Genomic DNA, 22,302 nt, shown 5'->3' with positions numbered 1-22,302 from the left:
ATAATTAGATGGAACACACAACCAAAAACTACCTACAAAACTTCAACTGAAATCACTGCTACAGACAAGTGAATGCATCTAGCAGTGATTGCTGCAGGCAAGCAAGAAGATACCTGCAGCAACCTGGAAAAACATAATCATCTGTTTTGAGAAGCTCTCTTACTGTATCAAGAACTATTTATGCTCGTATGTCAACTACCCAGCAACTTTCACCCTGGTTCTATGTAAGACTATAAGACCATGCTCTAGTATTCTAGCAACTACAAATGCAACAACCACATACTTCTGCCTGGTCAAGAACCATGCAACATACTGTCTGTTAACACTAGCTACATTATTATTGGAGAGTCCTGAGCACTCATCATCCTAAGATGCTTATTTACTCAAAACATTGCTTGATGACAAGACTATTGGAAGCTTTGAAGAGACTTGGCTATACTTCATAGATTAGATCTGACAAGCAGTGCCACAAAGGAGGTATTAGTGTGCTTCAGTAAGGCTTTTAATGCTCGTCTTGTCATTTATTACTCTGCTATATTCCTGAGGTTATGCATAAACTGAAGGACTTCTATAATAGTTTGTGTGATGTACAGACCTCAACAGTATGGTGCAGAACCAGTTAACCTTCCCCCCACCCCTGATGGACCACTTATTCCCTTTCATGGCAACATAATTGTCACAATTAATAATTTTGGGTGACTTATATGGTAAGTCACTGATGAAATTGCTGCAGGAAATTCTTGAAAATCTTTGTGAACGTTTCCTTCTGACTTTTTCCTGGGCTCAATTATGACTGATCTACATGATAACATTAGTTACTTGCACATTGTTTGGATATACTTGTTCATAAAACAAAGCATGTACCCTCACTGATCATATCTCAAATCTTCAGCACAAATGCACTCATCATCAGTAATATATGATCAAGCCTTCACATCAGCTTTGACTGTCTTTCCCTGCTGTAATGCTGATGATACCAAGTACAAGCTGTGGTGGACTTACCCAGGTGGCCAATATGACAATGCTTTTCAACAGAAAGAAAGGCAAGACCCTATATGTGAAGTATAGAAATGCAAATTAGTTATCATATTGAAAACATTTGCCTTAATACCAACAGAAAATTAAATTAATCTTGGCCTAAAAGTCCACCAATCATTAAAAACAGCACAGTAAGAGCCAATTAAAATCTAGAATAATCAAACTTATCTTTAAATTTAAAGGAAAAAACTGCCACACCAACAGAAGAATATTTTATCACTAAAACAAATGTTCAACACAAGACAAAATCTATCCTGGAAACGTACAAGCATATATTACAATAGAATAAGAACTACATAATTGATACTTCAAATGTGGAAAAACAGGTTTGATCCCACACAAATTTAAGATACTAAGAAGGTTATATAAACCTGGAGGAGTTCTTGGAGAGATCCAACATACGAGGGACAACTTCAATCTTGGCAAACTATGAGACACTCAAGATTTTTTCGTTCAGTGATAAACTTATAAAACAGTTAAACTGTCATCTCTGTCAAAGTAAAGACTCTACTGAAGTTCAAAAATCACACAGAAAAGTTATCTGACAGGTAAATACAGGTAAATTCATAATTCTAATGAGTAAATTAAAGATATACACAGAGGAGAAAAAAAAAAGTTCTCACTGATCTCATTGGCAGTGGGGTTGTGGAAGGCATTGACCACGAGAGGCTCTATCACCCAGTCCCTGTAGAAAAATGACAAATATTAATAACACATACTAATTATAGGCATACTGAATTCGTACCATGTGGGATTTTTGAGAAGCTGAACCATACAACCATTACATTTATTAAAGTGGGAATGCAAACAATATGTTATATATAGCTGGGATTTTACATACAGCAAGTCCTCTCATAATGTAACCCTACACAGAATTACTGACTGAATGCTGCAAATACTGAAAATGTTGGTGATTGATAATAAAGTGTGAAAAAGTTATTAAAGATAAGATGCATCATGGTTGCACCTATGAAGGGGTGCAACTATGCAAATACATAATTATCAACTACTGCTTAAATTTTACCAAGCAAATTTTTATAAACAAAATATTACTTAGGCCTATGCAGTACAGTATATAGTAAAATTAGTCAGAAGAGCTATGCTAAATTTTAAATGCTAGTTCTTTCTTCTTTCAACACACCGGCCGTATCCCACCGAGGCGGGGTGGCCCAAAAGGAAAAACGAAAGTTTCTCCTTTTACATTTAGTAATATGTACAGTGGAACCTCTACTTGCGAGTTTAATCCGTTCCATGACCTTGCTCGCAACTGGATTTGCTTGTTTGCAGAGTCAATTTTCCTCATTTAAATTAACTGAAATGCAATTAATCCATTCCAGTGGAATTCTGTACTCCAATAATCTCGCTAATATCAACTCTACGGCTTATTTATCTATCTCACTTCATCTAATATGACATAATAAACAATATAAATAACATAGAAACCTGATATATACTCTAAAATGAATAAAATGTCATTCATGTAGTGGTATGGGCAGTGTCGGCGGTGGACGAGAATTTGTCTGCAGACCGGGCAAAATACTTCACGAATAATTTCGCTAATATCATCTATACGGCTTATTTATCTATCACAGTTCATCTAATATGACATAACAAACAATATAAATAACATAGAAACATGATATATACTCTAGAATGAATAAAATATGTCATTATGTAACAGGTGGAGGTGGCCACAACCGCTCCCTCTTTGTTGTGGTAAACAATGCCATCTAGTGACAGACTTTTGAAGCCATCTATTATAATTATTATATTTAGTACATTATTATTATTATTTTTTTTTAACAAGTCGGCCATCTCCCACCGAGGCAGGGTGTATTATTATTATACATACATTATTATTATGATTATTATTGTATTATATTATTATACTATTATTATTATACATATTATTATTATACATATTATTATTATTATTATTATATAAATAATTTGTAATTTTTATTCACACAAAAAATATAAGATTTACCATAATTCCTTATTGCAATAATTGTATAAATAATGTCAACCCATTCATGACTGCATATTGGAATGGACAGTGATATCATTTGTTTACTCTGAAACAGTCAAGCAATGGACCATTTCAAGGTGCTTTTCGTCGTGAAAGCAATTAAAATCATATCTATTCCTGTAATATATCTCCATTCTATCAAATGAGACCAAAAAAACGAGAATACAACTCCATTATTTATGCTTAGATTTCTTTCATTTTTGGTGTACGTTAAGAAGCATCTTTCCATCATACATTACCCAAGTTTCAATAAGATAGTCCAACAAACAAATGAGATACAATTCCCGAGATCAAGAGCAAGAGTCCCTCACCAGTGTCAAATCAAATCAAAGTTTATTCTCTATGAGGATTACAATGCGGGGTTTGCAGATTTTGGTTATTGTGTGGTTTACATGTAATAAAATACTAATTACAGAGGGGGCCACTAGAACACCTAGCAAGGCTAGGCATTTCAGGCAAACTTAGATTAATTCTTAACCCTAAATTATTACAAATTGTGAAGTAAGTTGACTAAATACTAAGTGACTAAAGGAACCTGCCTTGAGGTCTGCTCGCTTGTGGAAATTTTGCTCGCATATGGAAGCAAAAAATCGACCCATCGACTGCTCGTATTTGGAAAAACTCGCACGTGGACACTCACAAGTAGAGGTTCCACTGTATATACAGGAGAAGGGGTTACTAGCCCCTTGCTCCCGGCATTTTAGTCGCCTCTTACGACACGCATGGCTTACGGAGGAAGAATTCTGTTCCACTTCCCCATGGGGATAAATGATAGTTATGGAAACATATTTTAGAAAAACCTTCATTTGGTATAAAATGAATTTGATATAATGTTATGTATTCACAACTGCTGACTCATGACACTTAATAAATCCTACTGCTGATGAAGGCTACCACAGTACCTTTTTTTGTCGACTGGTCGAGAAAGTTTTTGTACATCCTTCCACACTTCATGTTTCTTCATCCTCAAGATGTTATTCAAGAAGTGATCCTCCAGTATATCCAACTGAGGGAAAATTTTTACTTTTATGTAACCAACTGTACAAATTATAAAGAAATATAAAAGCAAAATGAACAATTAAAGATCAGATAAAAATAAAAAACTGCTGTGAGAAATTAAAACTTTATGAAAACTAATGTAACCAAACATTTAATCAGGGTATCAATTCTAGATATATTTTAAAACTGTGATAATAAGAGCAGTAAAGTATATTAACCCTTAAACTGTCAAAACGTAGATCTACGTTTTTTCAACATTTGAAAGTATGTAAAAAAAGTAGATTTTTTTTTTTTTACATTTGAAAATGTGTAAAAAAACTGATCTATGTCTTTTTTTTTTTTTTATTATATTTGAAAATGTGTAAAAAAATGTAGATCTACTTTTGGAGCACTATGCATGTGAACGTATCTGCCTGGACAGTTCAAGTCAGATCAAATCAAATCAAAGTTTATTCTCTATAAGGATTACAATGCGGGGTTTACAGATTTTGGTTAGTGTGTGGTTTACATGTAATAGAATACTAATTACAGAGGGGGCCACTAGAACACTTAGCAAGGCTAGGCATTTCGGGCAAACTTACATTAATTCTTAACCCTAAATTATTACAAATTGTGGAGTAAGTTGACTAAATACTAAGTGACTAAATACTAGTTTGTGACTTTAGCTATGTGAATGCTTTTGTTTTGGCACAATACATAGTTTCTATATTGGAGTATCACAGGCAAACTTGTGACTAGTTAGGAATCATTATTTTAAGATTAAGATACGTATTTCTGTGCTTATAGTCAAATGGGTGAGTGAGTGAGTGAGTGAGTGTAAGTGTGAACCACAAGGTGGTTTTTACGTAGTTAGTCGACGGGGTGTATCAGGGAGATAAGATGTTTTCTAACGGTAGTTTTGAAGGTGATGAATGTGTCTGCAGGGTTAAAAGAACTATAAAGCTATTCTTCTTCACTAAAATTAAGCATTCTTACATGATGTCTTTCACATCCTGTGAATTTTCATAGGATGAGGCATTTAGTCTCTGGTTTAATCTGCTTTAATACCATAATAAATGTAGAAGGAAATATGTAGAGGCTGTTTTGCACATCTGGATGGTGGATGGTGTAACTGCCATTGTCCATGTCTTCCAGTTTACTGACAATAATAATGGTCAATACTTGGACTAGTGCCAGACTATTACAGTTCTAAGAAAACATAACAAGGAAGAATAGATGTGGTAGTGATTCAATTATACTGGATCACAATCCTTAAAAGAGATTTTAGTATTGTTTTACTAAGACATTGTTATGAAAAGTCACAGGAAACAAAACAGTGCACATACCCCTTCAAATTCAGCATCCAAGAGCTCAGTGGACTCTATATATTCTGGATAGCCAATTTTCTTCCCCATTATATCTAGCTGAAACACAAGAGCCCCACACACATCACAAAATATCATGATTAAATTACTTACAAAAGAAACGTCACAAGAATTCTATAAGATAGTGAATATTGAACTCTAATAGCGCTGTATAGCCCTTGTAGTTTAGCACTTCTTTTTGATTATAATAATAATGAACTCTAATCCCAATATCAACAGCTCAATGAATCACTTCATGAAATGATGTAGTATTTTAAAAATACAGTGGACCCCCGGTTAACGAACTTTTTTCATTCCAGTAGTATATTCAGGTGCCAGTACTGACCGAATTTTTTCCCATAAGGAATATTGTGAAGTAGATTAGTCCATTTCAGACCCCCAAACATACACGTACAAACGCACTTACATAAATACACTTACATAATTGGTCGCATTTGGAGGTGATCGTTAAGCGGGGGTCCACTGTACATGTATTATTCATGAAAAATATCAGTCTTTTTATATAAGGTAAACAACTATTTTATTCCCTTAATCATGCATAATATGAAAAACAGTTTTCTGTTACAAAGTGCTAAATTCAGATGACTTTCAACATACCTTGTCACTGCAGACTTGCTTCATCTCCTGCTCGAGCCAGTCCTGGCGGTCAATTACCAAGTGAAAGGCTGTGCGCACTTCCTCCACCAGGTCATCAATCTGTAGTGAAAGAAAACTAGCTTATCCTTTCAGAGAACCATTTATGTTTTAGATATACTGAATATTAGTGTCATATTAAACTATTATCTTCCCTTTCCATAAGCCTCATGGTAATACCTATCTAAAACATTATTTTAATTAAAAGGAAAAAGATATATGTAAAATGTTTATAAGAGGATGAAGTTGATGTCTAGTGTGCACATCCAAACTGGTGCCCAGGGTATGAAGAGTGAGCTGTGAAGACATTACAAGAGCTTGATCTGCTGTCCCAGATAGAACATGACCAACATATGAAGAACTCCTGGGCATAGACAGGGCAAACAAGGAAAATATCTTATCAAAGGAACAAGAACAAGGGATCACAAAAGGAAACTGCACACAAGTGAACCCCAGAGACATTAGGAAACACTTCTTCAATTAAAAGTAGTAAAGTGGAATGTGCTACACTATGATATAGAAAAAGCTAACTCTTATGAAGAGTTCAAAAGCAAATACAGTGGACCCCTGACTTACGAACAGCTCCCAACTCGAACAATTATGTAAGTGTATTTTTGTAAGTGCTTCTGTAAGTGTATTTTTGGGGGTCTGAAACGGACTAATCTAATTTACAATATTCCTTATGGAAGCAAATTCGTTCAGTAACGGCACCCGAACAGCCCTCTGGAACGAATTAATATCGTAAGTCGGGGGTCCACTGTACTGGACAGCAGAACTAATTCCCATCAGTTAGGTGAAGGTTAAGAGGATCCAAGAGCTGGAACTGGTGCTCCACAAATCCAAACAGACATGATAATAAAAAGGTCAAAATGTTATACAACACAATACTGTACAATCCACATCACATAGCACGGTAGACTGCAGATTAAGATGGAATTTATGTTTCTCAAAATGGCATCTAATTAAAAAAATCATGTAAAATGAACTGAAGAAAATGTGGGAAAAATAGAGTTACATTCCTTTGATTCCCAAAAATGTTTCAAATTTGCTATCAAAAATAAACCTTACATTTTTGATAATGTTGCTTTTTGATCTAGAAATGTATATTATTTACCCAAATCCTAAATAAAAACTTAAGTTACTAAAGCTTGTTTAAGGTGTTTAATAGAATATACTGTCAATCCTTCCAGAGATGGCATTCCATCCAGAGAAAACAAAGAAAGCTAATATACCACCAGTGACTATTATAAATTTAAAACACACTCTTATCAGCATAAGTGTGTGTTTTAATTTATAACAGTCAGTTTTCCATGCTGAATGGCTAGACCTCCAAATAATAGATCAAGGACTTTTATCCTTATATTTTAAAGCATGGGCAGTTTGGCAGGGATGTTTACAGTGGCACCTTGGTTGCACAATTTAAAATTGTCAATCTAGCCAGAACTCAACACACACACTTGTTCAGGCTTCCCTTATCACATGCTGTTTTACAGTACTCAAAGGCTTTCCTCTTTATTTTGATGGAGTTAAGTGGTACACCTTTCCTGGTTTTTCTGCTCAATCCACTCATTCAAAAATCTTTCATATTTAGCTGTATGACCTGTGTCATTCTATTCAAGAGGTTACAACTTGGGTTACTCACTGTACACGTTCTTATCTTTGCCTGAATTCTTTTAATTGTACGAGGTGATGCTTCATTCAGACCAAAGGTTCATGCCATCTCCGTCACACATGATACACTTATACTTCTCAGCACTTCCAGCATAACTCTCATTCCTCTTGGGTGTCATGGCTACCATCCAGAGACGAGACGGGCTGACAAAAAGGCAAAATTGATTCACTGACACAAGTGGGATAAGTACGCATGCAGAACTGACAGTGTGGGGAATAACACAGCATGCTCTTCAAGAAAACACTGCAATTTTTCAACACTCTCAGTGAAAATGTGTTAACCCTTTCACTGTCAGAACCCCTGAAATTACGTGCTGACAATGTCGGGGTTTAACCCTTTCAGGGTTTCGGCCGTACTAGTATGGCTTACACCCCAGGGTTTTTGACGTACTAGTACGCCTAAATTCTAGCACCCTCAAATCTAGTGAGAGAAAGCTGGTAGGCCTACATATGAAAGAATGGGTCTATGTGGTCAGTGTGCACAGTATAAAAAAAAATCCTGCAGCACAGTGTGTAATGAGAAAAAAAACTTTGACCGTGTTTTTGGATTAAAACAGCGACTTTGCACTGCATTTTCGTATGGTATTTATTGTTGTATTCTAGTTTTCCTGGTCTCATTTTATAGAATGGAAGACATATTACAGAAATTGAGATGATTTTGACTGGTTCTACAATGAAAAGTACCTTGAAATTGAGCTCAAAGTAGCAGAAATGTTCGATTTTTACCAAAGTTCAAAGGTAAACAAATCATGCCAAGCGTCCAATACACGTCAACTGGCGAGCCTAATATTCTTTCACAAGTGCATTGATATTATTTATACCATTTCTACACCAATGCAGTAGTCTGCATAACAGTAAATCTTCTATTTTTTGTAAGAATAAAAATTAAAAGTGGAAAGCCAAAGAAATATAAGAGGGGCCTGGGGATGTGACTAACAAACAGAGAACTTGTTATTTTAGTGCCAGGAATGTCTTTCTTGTTTATTCTGGACCCTGTTCGGAAATTGACATCTTTTGAAGTTTGTGTGAAATTGGCAAAATTGCTAAATTCTGACCACTTTATTGGATAGCTGAAATCGGTAAATGGGTGGTTTCTTGTACTCATTCGATAGAAAAAATGGAGTTCTAGCGAAATAGTTATGATTTTTGTCGACTAGTACACTGGAATTGGCAGAAAATAAAGCTCAAAGTGAGCAAAATCACAGATGTGTAAACATCATTGAGACCGCTAACTTTGCGAGAGCATAAGTTTTCCATTAAATTTCATACTTTTGGTGTCATGATCGGGAAAAGATTATCTTATCTTTTCATAAGAAATTTTTTTTTTTTTTTTTTTGAAATTTGGGCGACCCTGAGAACAAGTCTCGGAGAGGGCCTGGCAACCCTGAAGGGGTTAAAAAAAAAATAAATAAATAAATAAAAAAAAAATGAAATGAAATGGTAGAATCTTTCTCTGAAGATGACAAAAAATATGATGAAAACTTAAGGGATTATGCAGCCATAAAGTTGGCAGTCTGGGTGCAATTTATGCATTAGCAATTTTGCTAACTGGGAATCCTATTTTAAGCCAATTTCATTGCTCAATTCAACCAAATTTTTAGCTATTTTGCTAGTATGCTTTCCATTCTGTCGAGTACAACAATCTAGATATTCAACTATCAAAGCTATCCTATATAGTAAACAGAAGTTTGGCCAATTTTAAACAAAATTCAACAAATTTCAATAAAAAAAAAAGTCCAAATTAACAAAATAAACACTATGCATTTCAGCAACAAAGGCAACCTGTCCTCTGTTCATTAATCACAGCCCTCCATTTTGAATCCATAAAAAAACAAAGTTTTACCCTATTTCTTGGATAATAAAATGAAACCAGGAATGATTGGTCATTGTTTAGGATGTCCCAGTAATTGAAGCAGACCTAGCAAAACCCATAAAACAGACCAAGGGAGACATGGGGTCTTACCTTCCCTCAGGAAAATTGTCAAAAATTTAATATGAATGCTATTTTGAGCTTCATTTAAAGTTACTTCTTCTTCTGAAACTGACCAAAATCATTTCAGTTTCAGCAGCATGTCTTCCATTCTATTAAATGATAACAAAAAACAGCCAATAAACCCATAAAAACCAAACCAGAAATCGCCTCAAATTTACTACTGTAAACCAAACACAATGTCTGAAGTTTGCTTTTCCCATCATGCACTCCATGGGGCAGGATTTTTTATACTGTTCACACTCACCACACAGACCCATTCTCTCATGTTTAGGCCAAAATTTACTTCTCAAGGCAAATATAAGGACGCAGTGCTTAAAACACAGATATACACAAGTGACACTGGCATCAATAATGTAGATCTACATAGGAGACAGTCAAAGGGTTAATAGAATGTTTCTTAATCAACAGTCTACTGTAACTCAAAAAATGCAAAACGAGCACACAATATGCAAATTTTATGTGTGTATACCTGGTATATACATACACGTGCAATGGCCTAACACAAAGAACCTACTAAATCTCACAAAACAACAATAGCATGGATAAACATGCCAAATTAATGTAAAATTAAGTATGTACACTGCTGGGAAGCAAACCTCTAGTATGACATCAGGACAAGTACCATACTGTCTCTACGGTGGCTCAAATGTGTGACTCGGCAGATGATGCAACATCCCCCCAATGAAAAGCAGGGGTGTCACTAGCACGTTAAGAGACAATACAACAAGTGTCAGGGGCCCCGAGGCTGTTCAACTGCCTCCCAGCATACATAAGGGGGATTACCAATAGACCCCTGGCTGTCTTCAAGCAGGCACTGGATAAGCACCTAAAGTCGGTACCTGACCAGCTGGGCTGTGGCTCGTACATTCAATTGCATGCAGCCAGCAGTAACAGCCTGGTTGATCAGGCTGATCCACCATGAAGCCTGGTCACAGACCAGGCCGCGGGGGCGTTGGCCCCCGGAACTCTCTCCAAGTAAACTCCAGGAATGCTACGCCAGAAGTTTGCCTCTTGGTAAACAAAGTTACACAAGACAAAGTTTTCTCTCCGCTATCTCAGGATGGGAGATGACAACTAAAAGGAGTGCAGAACCTCATTTTATCAAGAGTTATTGCAGTTAAGTTGAGACAACCATCGCAAAGTTTTTCTTTTGTTACCGTATCAACTATCTCTTCAGAAAGCAGGGTAACCAAAAAAGGGAAACATTCACCATTATTCATTCAATCATTGTCTTGTCATAGATGCATTGACATAATAATCCAGATGACTCACTGACTGCAACATCCCCACCCTCCCTTCAAAGTGAGGGCACTGCTCTTATCATCTCCAGAAGTTAAGTCAGGCTAACTGGTTTTCCCTAAATCCTTTCATAAATCTTACCTTGCTCACATTCCAACAGCACACCAAGCATGAAAAATCACTTAGTCTCTCCACTCTACTCCAATCTGAAACTCACACAAGACTGCTGGATGCTCAAGCCCCTAGCATGCAAAACTTTTACTCCCTTCCTTCCAACCAATCCTGGGACAACCCATACCCCCCTCCTTCATTCCCCTCTGGATTTATACACCTTCATCCCATCCTTTGTCATTTTATAGTAACAAAATGAAACTATAGTACTTATTATCATAATATTATCATACAAAATAAATCACTGTCATGTTTATTGAGGATATGTTTTTGCACAAAGCAATTAGTGTATCTCATATTTACCGATATTTTGTGGCTATACAAAGAAGACACTACCGTACCTTCTTAGAGATCTGGTGGTCATAGTACTTCTCAACATACATTCTGGCAAGGGCAGCACCGAAGCCTTCATTAACAACACCTGCACATTCCTTCCAGCGGCTAAGGTAAGTTCGTTCCTCGAAAGGATCAGGCACCTGCAAACACAGGGAATGAAGAGTTGGGATACCGAAGAAAAAATTATTTAATGTATCCTACAGGTATCATAACCCCTAAAACACAATACTAGTTGTTTTGTATATTATTCACTCTTATACTCATTAGCATTTCACTTGAAAAGTTTTTACTCAAACTGTGTCCCAGTTCATGTAAAATAGGCTTATATTACCACCTAGTTTATCTAGTGATTATAACATACTCAGCTTCTTGACATAGTGCCTGTTTCAATTACAACACTGCTTTGCTGTTCAGTTACTGAGCTGCTGAAGCTTTGATGAACACAAAGTGCTCAGTTGAACTAGAAGTTTTCATCTTTATCATTTTCATGCATTTTTTTTTACTACTGTATTTTATTTTTAGAAAACTATTAGGTCACCTGTATTACTAATAAAATTATTTTATGTGTAGTATCTATACTTATATTCATAAACTCGTTATTCAAAGCAACTGGTAAAAGTGTCACACCTCACTCCTGAATTGCTGCCAGAGCTGCTGGAAGTAGTTGCTAATGTATGGCATGTAACGCAGCACGAACCTCCACATTAGGTAGTTCACGATCACCCTGGAGCAGGCAGGTATACATTTATCTCTAGAGATATATTATATTTAACTGACCTAAATTAAAGAGATTACTGTATCTACCGGGTATAAATCTATTTATAATGATGATCCATGCACATATTGTTGCCTATTTGTTTCTTGTGGGAGGGAAGAAGAGCGATTGGTGGAATGATGATGTAAAGAGAGTAATAAGAGAAAAAAAGTTAGCATATGAGAGAGAAAGATTAAGGAGGAGGTGAATGTATTCAGATATTTAGGAGTGGACATGTCAACAGATTTGTCTATGAAAGACGAGGCAAATCAAAGAAATGACAAGGGGAAAAAAGGTGAGTGGTGCACTGAGGAGTCTGTGGAGACAAAGAACTTTGTCCACAGAAGCAAAGAGGGGAATGTATGAGAGTATAGTTATACCAACACTCTTATGTGGGTGTGAAACATGGGTGGTGAATGTTGCAACAAGAAGGCTGAAGGCAGTGGAGATGTCATGTCTAAGGGCAATGAGTAGCATGAATATATGCAGAGAATTCATAGCTTGGAAATTAGGAAGAGGTGTGGGATTACCAGAACTATCATTCAGAGGGCTGAGGAGGGGTTGTTGAGGTGGTTCGGACATGCAGAGAGGCTGGAACAAAACAGAATGACTTCGAGTGTATAAATCTGTAGTGGAGGGAAGGCAGGGTAGAGGTCGGCCTAGGAAAGGTAAAGGAGGTTTTGTGTGAGGGGCTTGGACTTCCAGCAAGCATGCGTGAGTGTGTTAAATAGAAGCAAATGGAGACAAATGGTTTTTAGGACTTGACATGCTGTCGGAGTGTGAGCAGGGTAATATTTATGAAGGGATTCAGGGAAACTCGTAGGCCGGACTTGAGCCCTGGAGATGGGAAGTACAGTGCCTGCCCTCTGAAGGAGGGGTGTTAATGTTGCAGTTTTATAACTGTAGTGTAAGCATGCCTCTGGCAAGACAGTGATGGGGTGAATGATGGTGAAAGTTTTTCTATTTTGGGCCATCCTACCTTGGTGGAAAATGCCCGATGAGTTAATAAATGATAAAAATAATTAGTCTATTCATTATACTATATCTGAATACAGTAAACCCTTGCCAATCGCTTTTTCTATTTTGGCCTCAGTTTTGATGGACTACGGTTAATGTTTTAGGACAACTTCTGTCATCATGACACAGGCCCTTGATGCATCACAGTAGAAAATCAACACAGAACTTTATAAAGCACTTTAGTTTAACCTTATACACCTGCAAAATTTTTCAAGTTAACAACATATGAGTGCTTCTGATGTCCTCAACAAGCTTAAAAAAGTGCATTAAAAAAATGAGAAATCTCAGATACGTTAGTAACCCATAAAACTTTTTGCTCATTTTTGCCAGTGTGCTCCCAACCACAGTGATTAATACAGAACTGAAAAGTATCAGGTTTATTCTATAGATCAGGGGTTCATAACTGGGGACCAAATAATAGGTGTATGGTACTCAATCTCTGAACAATTTAAAAACAAAAGTTGTTAGATTAGAATACTATCACCTGTTCTGTTTCTAGCTATCCATATGTAAAGTAAAACCATGCTATTGACTTCTTTTGAAGTCATACTGGTACCTAATAGGACTGGTAATGATGATTTTAACAGTCTAGTGAAGGAGATATGGGGAACATATTGGGAAAGCCATTGAGGATCTTTAACTGTAAAAAGGTTCAGTACCCCTACTATAGATAAAGTGAGAAATATTGGCAAGTCACCTTTTACTTGCTACCCTTGCTGAGCTAGCAATAAAAAAAATAGGTAACTAAGCATTAGTCAACTGTTGTGCACTGCACACGTAGAGAATTTTTTTAATGCAAATGTGAAAGAAACTGGTCCAGCTAGAAGAATTGTAGTGTTGGCAGAAATAGTATCCTGACACAGCAGTGCTTTTAATGATTAAAAAATTCCCTGTTGTGGAATATTTCCTGATTACAGTAATTAGTATGCCTACTAAAACTTTTTCTAATATTACACATTTTGTATACTTTGTTCTGCAACTACCATGTATGTCTTTCAATTAATTGAAATGACCTGTTGTAAAGTATGGCCATGCAGATTTATACAAGTGATTAGAATTAGTGAATACTATTATATAAATGATTAAGAATTAGAGAATACTATTATATTTAGGGAGATATGGCAATGGGGCAGTGGGAGGCAATTAGGTTTGATCCAAGGCAGGAGAAGACAGAACCAATTCTTTGCATGAAGATCCCTTCATTATCAACAATCCTCTCTTGATGGTGAAGGAATGAAAATGATGAAGCAACATCAGCATTTTGAGCACAGTTGGTTTTCTAACATTTTATTCAATAGGTGACTACTCTTTGTATGTTATTTTAAATTAGAAAAAGCTAATTTAACATAGATTAACCAATTCCAACAGAAAATAAAAAATAAAAATACCTAACTGGGTAGTATGTTTACTTGATGTAAGAGTGGCCAGAGGGTAAACAAAGAAACGAATCACAGTAAACATCAGGAAACCAAAATTCCGCCTTCAGTAGCAAATAATATTTTCACGTTTTTAATACTAAAGAATAAAGACTCAATTTAATCCACAAAACATGGAAGAAATACATTCTATACATGTTTCATATGTGTATTTGTGCAGATAACTTTTGAAATTCATGAGAGATCCTGAAAACCTTCAGTATGTTGCAAAAATCTACAAATTAGGCAATTTTCAGCAAGCCTTAAAACCTCTACTTCCCACTGAATTAACATCTTGTCACTTGCAATTTTGCTATTTACTAAGCTTTCATGGAATGCGACTCATGAATGGCAAGGGTTTACATGCACGGCATACATATTTCTTCACCTGCTTTCGAATTTTCTTTTTTTTTTTTTATTATCACACCGGCCGATTCCCACCAAGGCAGGGTGGCCCGAAAAAGAAAAACTTTCACCATCATTCACTCCATCACTGTCTTGCCAGAAGGGTGCTTTACACTACAGTTTTTAAACTGCAACATTAACACCCCTCCTTCAGAGTGCAGGCACTGTACTTCCCATCTCCAGGACTCAAGTCCGGCCTGCCGGTTTCCCTGAATCCCTTCATAAATGTTACTTTGCTCACACTCCAACAGCACGTCAAGTATTAAAAACCATTTGTCTCCATTCACTCCTATCAAACACGCTCACGCATGCCTGCTGGAAGTCCAAGCCCCTCGCACACAAAACCTCCTTTACCCCCTCCCTCCAACCCTTCCTAGGCCGACCCCTACCCCGCCTTCCTTCCACTACAGACTGATACACTCTTGAAGTCATTCTGTTTCGCTCCATTCTCTCTACATGTCCGAACCACCTCAACAACCCTTCCTCAGCCCTCTGGACAACAGTTTTGGTAATCCCGCACCTCCTCCTAACTTCCAAACTACGAATTCTCTGCATTATATTCACACCACACATTGCCCTCAGACATGACATCTCCACTGCCTCCAGCCTTCTCCTCGCTGCAACATTCATCACCCACGCTTCACACCCATATAAGAGCGTTGGTAAAACTATACTCTCATACATTCCCCTCTTTGCCTCCAAGGACAAAGTTCTTTGTCTCCACAGACTCCTAAGTGCACCACTCACTCTTTTTCCCTCATCAATTCTATGATTCACCTCATCTTTCATAGACCCATCCGCTGACACGTCCACTCCCAAATATCTGAATACGTTCACCTCCTCCATACTCTCTCCCTCCAATCTGATATTCAATCTTTCATCACCTAATCTTTTTGTTATCCTCATAACCTTACTCTTTCCTGTATTCACCTTTAATTTTCTTCTTTTGCACACCCTACCAAATTCATCCACCAATCTCTGCAACTTCTCTTCAGAATCTCCCAAGAGCACAGTGTCATCGGCAAAGAGCAGCTGTGACAACTCCCACTTTGTGTGTGATTCTTTATCTTTTAACTCCACGCCTCTTGCCAAGACCCTCGCATTTACTTCTCTTACAACCCCATCTATAAATATATTAAACAACCACGGTGACATCACACATCCTTGTCTAAGGCCTACTTTTACTGGGAAAAAATTTCCCTCTTTCCTACATACTCTAACTTGAGCCTCACTATCCTCGTAAAAACTCTTCACTGCTTTCAGTAACCTACCTCCTACACCATACACTTGCAACATCTGCCACATTGCCCCCCTATCCACCCTGTCATACGCCTTTTCCAAATCCATAAATGCCACAAAGACCTCTTTAGCCTTATCTAAATACTGTTCACTTATATGTTTCACTGTAAACACCTGGTCCACACACCCCCTACCTTTCCTAAAGCCTCCTTGTTCATCTGCTATCCTATTCTCCGTCTTACTCTTAATTCTTTCAATTATAACTCTACCATACACTTTACCAGGTACACTCAACAGACTTATCCCCCTATAATTTTTGCACTCTCTTTTATCCCCTTTGCCTTTATACAAAGGAACTATGCATGCTCTCTGCCAATCCCTAGGTACCTTACCCTCTTCCATACATTTATTAAATAATTGCACCAACCACTCCAAAACTATATCCCCACCTGCTTTTAACATTTCTATCTTTATCCCATCAATCCCGGCTGCCTTACCCCCTTTCATTTTACCTACTGCCTCACGAACTTCCCCCACACTCACAACTGGCTCTTCCTCACTCCTACAAGATGTTATTCCTCCTTGCCCTATACACGAAATCACAGCTTCCCTATCTTCATCAACATTTAACAATTCCTCAAAATATTCCTTCCATCTTCCCAATACCTCTACCTCTCCATTTAATAACTCTCCTCTCCTATTTTTAACTGACAAATCCATTTGTTCTCTAGGCTTTCTTAACTTGTTAATCTCACTCCAAAACTTTTTCTTATTTTCAACAAAATTTGTTGATAACATCTCACCCACTCTCTCATTTGCTCTCTTTTTACATTGCTTCACCACTCTCTTAACTTCTCTCTTTTTCTCCATATACTCTTCCCTCCTTGCATCACTTCTACTTTGTAAAAACTTCTCATATGCTAACTTTTTCTCCCTTACTACTCTCTTTACATCATCATTCCACCAATCGCTCCTCTTCCCTCCTGCACCCACTTTCCTGTAACCACAAACTTCTGCTGAACACTCTAACACTACATTTTTAAACCTACCCCATACCTCTTCGACCCCATTGCCTATGCTCTCATTAGCCCATCTATCCTCCAATAGCTGTTTATATCTTACCCTAACTGCCTCCTCTTTTAGTTTATAAACCTTCACCTCTCTCTTCCCTGATGCTTCTATTCTCCTTGTATCCCATCTACCTTTTACTCTCAGTGTAGCTACAACTAGAAAGTGATCTGATATATCTGTGGCCCCTCTATAAACATGTACATCCTGAAGTCTACTCAACAGTCTTTTATCTACCAATACATAATCCAACAAACTACTGTCATTTCGCCCTACATCATATCGTGTATACTTATTTATCCTCTTTTTCTTAAAATATGTATTACCTATAACTAAACCCCTTTCTATACAAAGTTCAATCAAAGGGCTCCCATTATCATTTACACCTGGCACCCCAAACTTACCTACCACACCCTCTCTAAAAGTTTCTCCTACTTTAGCATTCAAGTCCCCTACCACAATTACTCTCTCACTTGGTTCAAAGGCTCCTATACATTCACTTAACATCTCCCAAAATCTCTCTCTCTCCTCTGCATTCCTCTCTTCTCCAGGTGCATACACGCTTATTATGACCCACTTCTCGCATCCAACCTTTACTTTAATCCACATAATTCTTGAATTTACACATTCATATTCTCTTTTCTCCTTCCATAACTGATCATTTAACATTACTGCTACCCCTTCCTTTGCTCTAACTCTCTCAGATACTCCAGATTTAATCCCATTTATTTCCCCCCACTGAAACTCTCCTACCCCCTTCAGCTTTGTTTCGCTTAGGGCCAGGACATCCAACTTCTTTTCATTCATAACATCAGCAATCATCTGTTTCTTGTCATCCGCACTACATCCACGCACATTTAAACAACCCAGTTTTATAAAGTTTTTCTTCTTCTCTTTTTTAGTAATTGTATACAGGAGAAGGGGTTACTAGCCCATTGCTCCCGGCATTTTAGTCGCCTCATACGACACGCATGGCTTACGGAGGAAAGATTCTTTTCCACTTCCCCATGGACAATAGAAGAAATAAAAAAGAACAAGAGCTATTTAGAAAAAGGAGAAAAACCTAGATGTATGTATATATATATATGCATGTGCGTGTCTGTGAAGTGTGACCAAAGTGTAAGTAGGAGTAGCAAGATATCCCTGTTATCTTAGCGTGTTTATGAGACAGAAAAAGAAACCAGCAATCCTACCATCATGCAAAACAGTTACAGGTTTTTGTTTCACAGTCATCTGGCAGGACGGTAGTACTTCCCTGGGTGGTTGCTGTCTACCAACCTACTACCTATAATTTTCTGTTTCTAGATATTTTTATTGCCTAAATTAACGGTTAGACAATTAATCCTGTCAACCTACAGTATCTACTTTCCTGCATTTACATTCGATGCTTTGAAACCAGACTATTTTATTTTTAAAATTTCCACATATACGTATCTTTCTGTCAATATTTAATGTAAATTTATCTACTTTTACACTTATCATATCAATGAAAATCTCACTGATTTGCCATTCAGTTATTTAACCTGATGCAAGATACGACAAGGTTACTGCACCTCTTGGGCGTGCTAGAAAGCAACTTGACTAGGTCAGGAACATAGGCATTGCAGTGGAGAGTTATGATCAGGGAATCCACATCAAGGTCCAGCTCATACTCCTCTAAAGTGTACCTCAGCATGCGACCCCACGCAATCTGAAAAGTAAAAAGAGGGACAAAAAGGCTCACATATTAAAGCATAAAACAGTGATAATCAATATCATGGAGAAGTATATTTAACATTTGGCCCACAATTTGGAAAGGAAACGTTGGACAACATTTGAGTCTGCCCTGGGTCATTGTCAAGATGCAGAATACATAATGTTTTGAAGAGAAAAATTGTGTATTTGCCTTGGAAAAATATGAGTATGAGTCATAGTTTGATAGCTTTACTATGCACCCCATGCTCATCCTGAAGGCAGTAATTAAAAGATTACCGAGGTCCATAATGGAGGCCCGACATGTTTTATAGCTAAGAAAGTTTAAGTGGTTATGAACTATACTGTATTTACAAACTTAGGAAAAATAATAATAATAATAATAATACATGTAATAATTTTATTTACTACAAGGTATACAGGCCTAGCTGACATCAATGACCTACTACTACAAGTACCATACAACTTACGACCTGCTCGACATACGACCACTCGTACTTATGACCATATGTCTGGCAGCATATACAGTAGTAAAATATTTAGTAAAAAGTAACATACGATACTATGTACGTAGTTTATATAGCAAAGGTTTGATATTATGCCCTTCCCAGTATGTCAGCAATTTCCTAAGGTTCGAATTGCATCCATTTTGACTTGTGACTGGTTGTCGGAACCAAACTCGGTCGTAATTTGGATGGTACTACTCGTATATAGAAAGCCACTAGTTATGCAGAGCATTTTGGGCAAGTTAGTTCAGTTTTGCCCCAGGATGTGACCCACACCAGTTGACTAACACCCAGGTACCCATTTTAATGATGAGTGAACATAGACAACCAGTGTAAAGAAACATGCCCAATGTTTCTACCCTCGCTGAGAATCGAACCCAGACCCTCGCCGTGTGAAGCGAGAGCTTTAGCCACCATGCCACGGGGCACCGTAACGATTTATAACGAATTGTAACGATTACAGCGGGTTTACAGAGAAATGAATTCAGTCACAAAACCATTACACTGTAGCTCGTATGTGGTCATTAGTTATTAATACTGTATTACTTATTACGTATTTTAGCAAGATATGGTTGAATATAGAAAAGTTTAAGTGGTGAAGAGTTATTCATAATTGGATAAGAAAAGGTATACATATTACTAAAATCAAATAAACACATTGCACTTTAATATTGTCCCCCAGGATGCAACCCACAACAGACAACTAACATCCAGGTACCTGGAGCATACCTGGAGAGGGTTTCGGGGGGTCAATGCCCCAGAAGTCCACTCTGTGACCAGGCCTCATGGTGGATGAGGGTCTGATCAACCAGGCTGTTACTGTTGGCCGCACATAAACCGACGTAAAAGTTAAAAACAGGTAAGTATCTTACCTAAATATAACTATGTATACCTGTACCTAAATAAACTTACTAAGTGGAAATTTGTAAATTTGCCTGTGACGTGTATGAAACAGAAACAAGGTATCTATTAAATACTACAGAAAAAAGTCTGCACAATTTACTATGTCATCTTTCATATCCAAGAGGCCAAAATTAACTTACTATAGGTAAAAATCTGCTCGAGTTGTGGCATGTGACCCCTCAAGGAAGGTTCCTTGATGTTGGTGAGGGGCTCTTGATTTAGGGAATTGGATCTGTGCTCCAGTTCCCCAAATTAAGCCTGAATGCCTTCCACATCCCCCCCCCCCAGGCGCTGTATAATCCTCCGGGTTTAGCGCTTCCCCCTTGATTGTAATAATAATGTGGCATGTGACACCATCATCCTGCCGGAGACTCCAGGACCTCCTTAGAACCCCCTGTGCGCTATATAGCCCTTGTGGCTTAGCGCTTCTTTTTTATTATAATAATAATAATCCTTAGAACCCCCATGAAACTCCCCGAGGAGCCCCGGGACTCACCTCAGGTACCATCTGCTCCAGCTGTGACACAGTCATCCTGCCGGAGGCGTCATCGTCCTCCGTCAAGGAGTCCGTCATGTTGCCTCCCTCACTGCCGCTGCCACAGGCTCGGCTGTCAGAGATCTGTACGAGCGAAACAGAGATCTGTACGAGCGAAACAGCGCACTCAAGCACAGCATTGCTCTATCAACACAACGTCTCGCTCAAGTACAGCTTTATTGCACAAATAATAAGCTCTTCTCCAACGAAATATAAGTCGTTCATTTGTCAAGGAACATTAAACCCGATTAAATATCGGGGAACTAAATAAGATGAAGACAGAAATGAACTGGTACCATCATTATTATTAATGGTATCAATTTAGAGAATCCGTAGTTTGGAGATTAAGGAGGTGAGGGATTACCAAAACTATTATCCAGAGGGCTGAGGAGGGATTATTGAAATGGTTTGGACATGTAGAGAAAATGGAACTAAACAGAATGACTTCAAGAGTGTATCAGTCTGTAGTGGAAGGAAGGTGGGGTAGGGGTCGGCCTAGGAAAGGTTGGAGAGAGGGGGTAAAGGTTTTGTGTGCGAGGGGCTTGGACTTCCAGCAAGTATGCGTGAGCATGTTAGATAGAAGTGAATGGAGACAAATAGTTTTTAGGACTTGACGTAGTGTTGGAGTGTGAGCAAGGTAACATTTATGAAGGGATTCGTGGAAACCGGCAGGCCGGACTTGAGTCCTGGAGATGGGAAGTACAGTGTCTGCACTCTGAAGGAGGGATGTTAATGTTGCAGTTTTATAATTGTAGTGTAAGCGCACCTCTGGCAAGACAGTCATGAAGTGAATGATGAAAGTTTTTAGGTGTTGAACACAGGCATTCCTTGGATCGTCAGATCTGCCTGCATACTGGTGTTCTGAAATACGTGTTTGGAGGTCTCTGGATGTTTTGCCGACGTATAATTTGCTGCAGCCATTCAAGGGATTGTGTATACCCCTGCAGAGGATTGAAGCTTGTCTTGTCTATTACTGGTAATGTCCTTGATGGTGGTGGATGTGGAAGTAGATACTTGGAAGAAGACACTGCCGAGAAGAGATACATAGTCCTCCCCACCAACTCCATTACCAAACACGTTTCCAACATCTCCAAAACCTCATTCCAAGTATCTACTTCCACATCCACCACCATCAAGGACATTACCAGTAATAGATAAGACAAGCTTCAATCCTCTGCAGGGGTATACACAATCCCTTGAATATTTGCAGCAAATTATACGTCGGCAAAACATCCAGAGACCTCCAAACACGTATTTCAGAACACCAATATGCAGGCAGATCTGACGATCCAAGG

The 22,302-nt window shown here is 37.9% G+C and overlaps 1 protein-coding gene across 2 annotated transcripts in view; it reads right to left on the bottom strand.

The window, feature by feature from the left end:
* Positions 1-22,302, bottom strand: part of LOC128688629 (endothelin-converting enzyme homolog) — a 542,574-nt gene that overhangs the window by 27,670 nt on the left and 492,602 nt on the right. For both annotated transcript variants that reach the window (XM_053776540.2, XM_053776541.2), the window contains exons 8-15: positions 20,969-21,091; positions 18,925-19,061; positions 12,101-12,197; positions 11,479-11,613; positions 6,028-6,126; positions 5,392-5,469; positions 3,970-4,073; positions 1,662-1,723 (exon numbers count right to left, since the gene is read on the bottom strand). In XM_053776540.2, the coding sequence (XP_053632515.2) occupies positions 1,662-1,723; positions 3,970-4,073; positions 5,392-5,469; positions 6,028-6,126; positions 11,479-11,613; positions 12,101-12,197; positions 18,925-19,061; positions 20,969-21,091 (835 nt within the window). The remainder of the gene's footprint in view (positions 1-1,661; positions 1,724-3,969; positions 4,074-5,391; positions 5,470-6,027; positions 6,127-11,478; positions 11,614-12,100; positions 12,198-18,924; positions 19,062-20,968; positions 21,092-22,302) is intronic.

This window comes from Cherax quadricarinatus, chromosome 13 (assembly GCF_038502225.1).
Source record: "Cherax quadricarinatus isolate ZL_2023a chromosome 13, ASM3850222v1, whole genome shotgun sequence".
Taxonomy (NCBI): domain Eukaryota; kingdom Metazoa; phylum Arthropoda; class Malacostraca; order Decapoda; family Parastacidae; genus Cherax; species Cherax quadricarinatus.
This window is presented reverse-complemented; position numbering and strand designations above follow the sequence as displayed.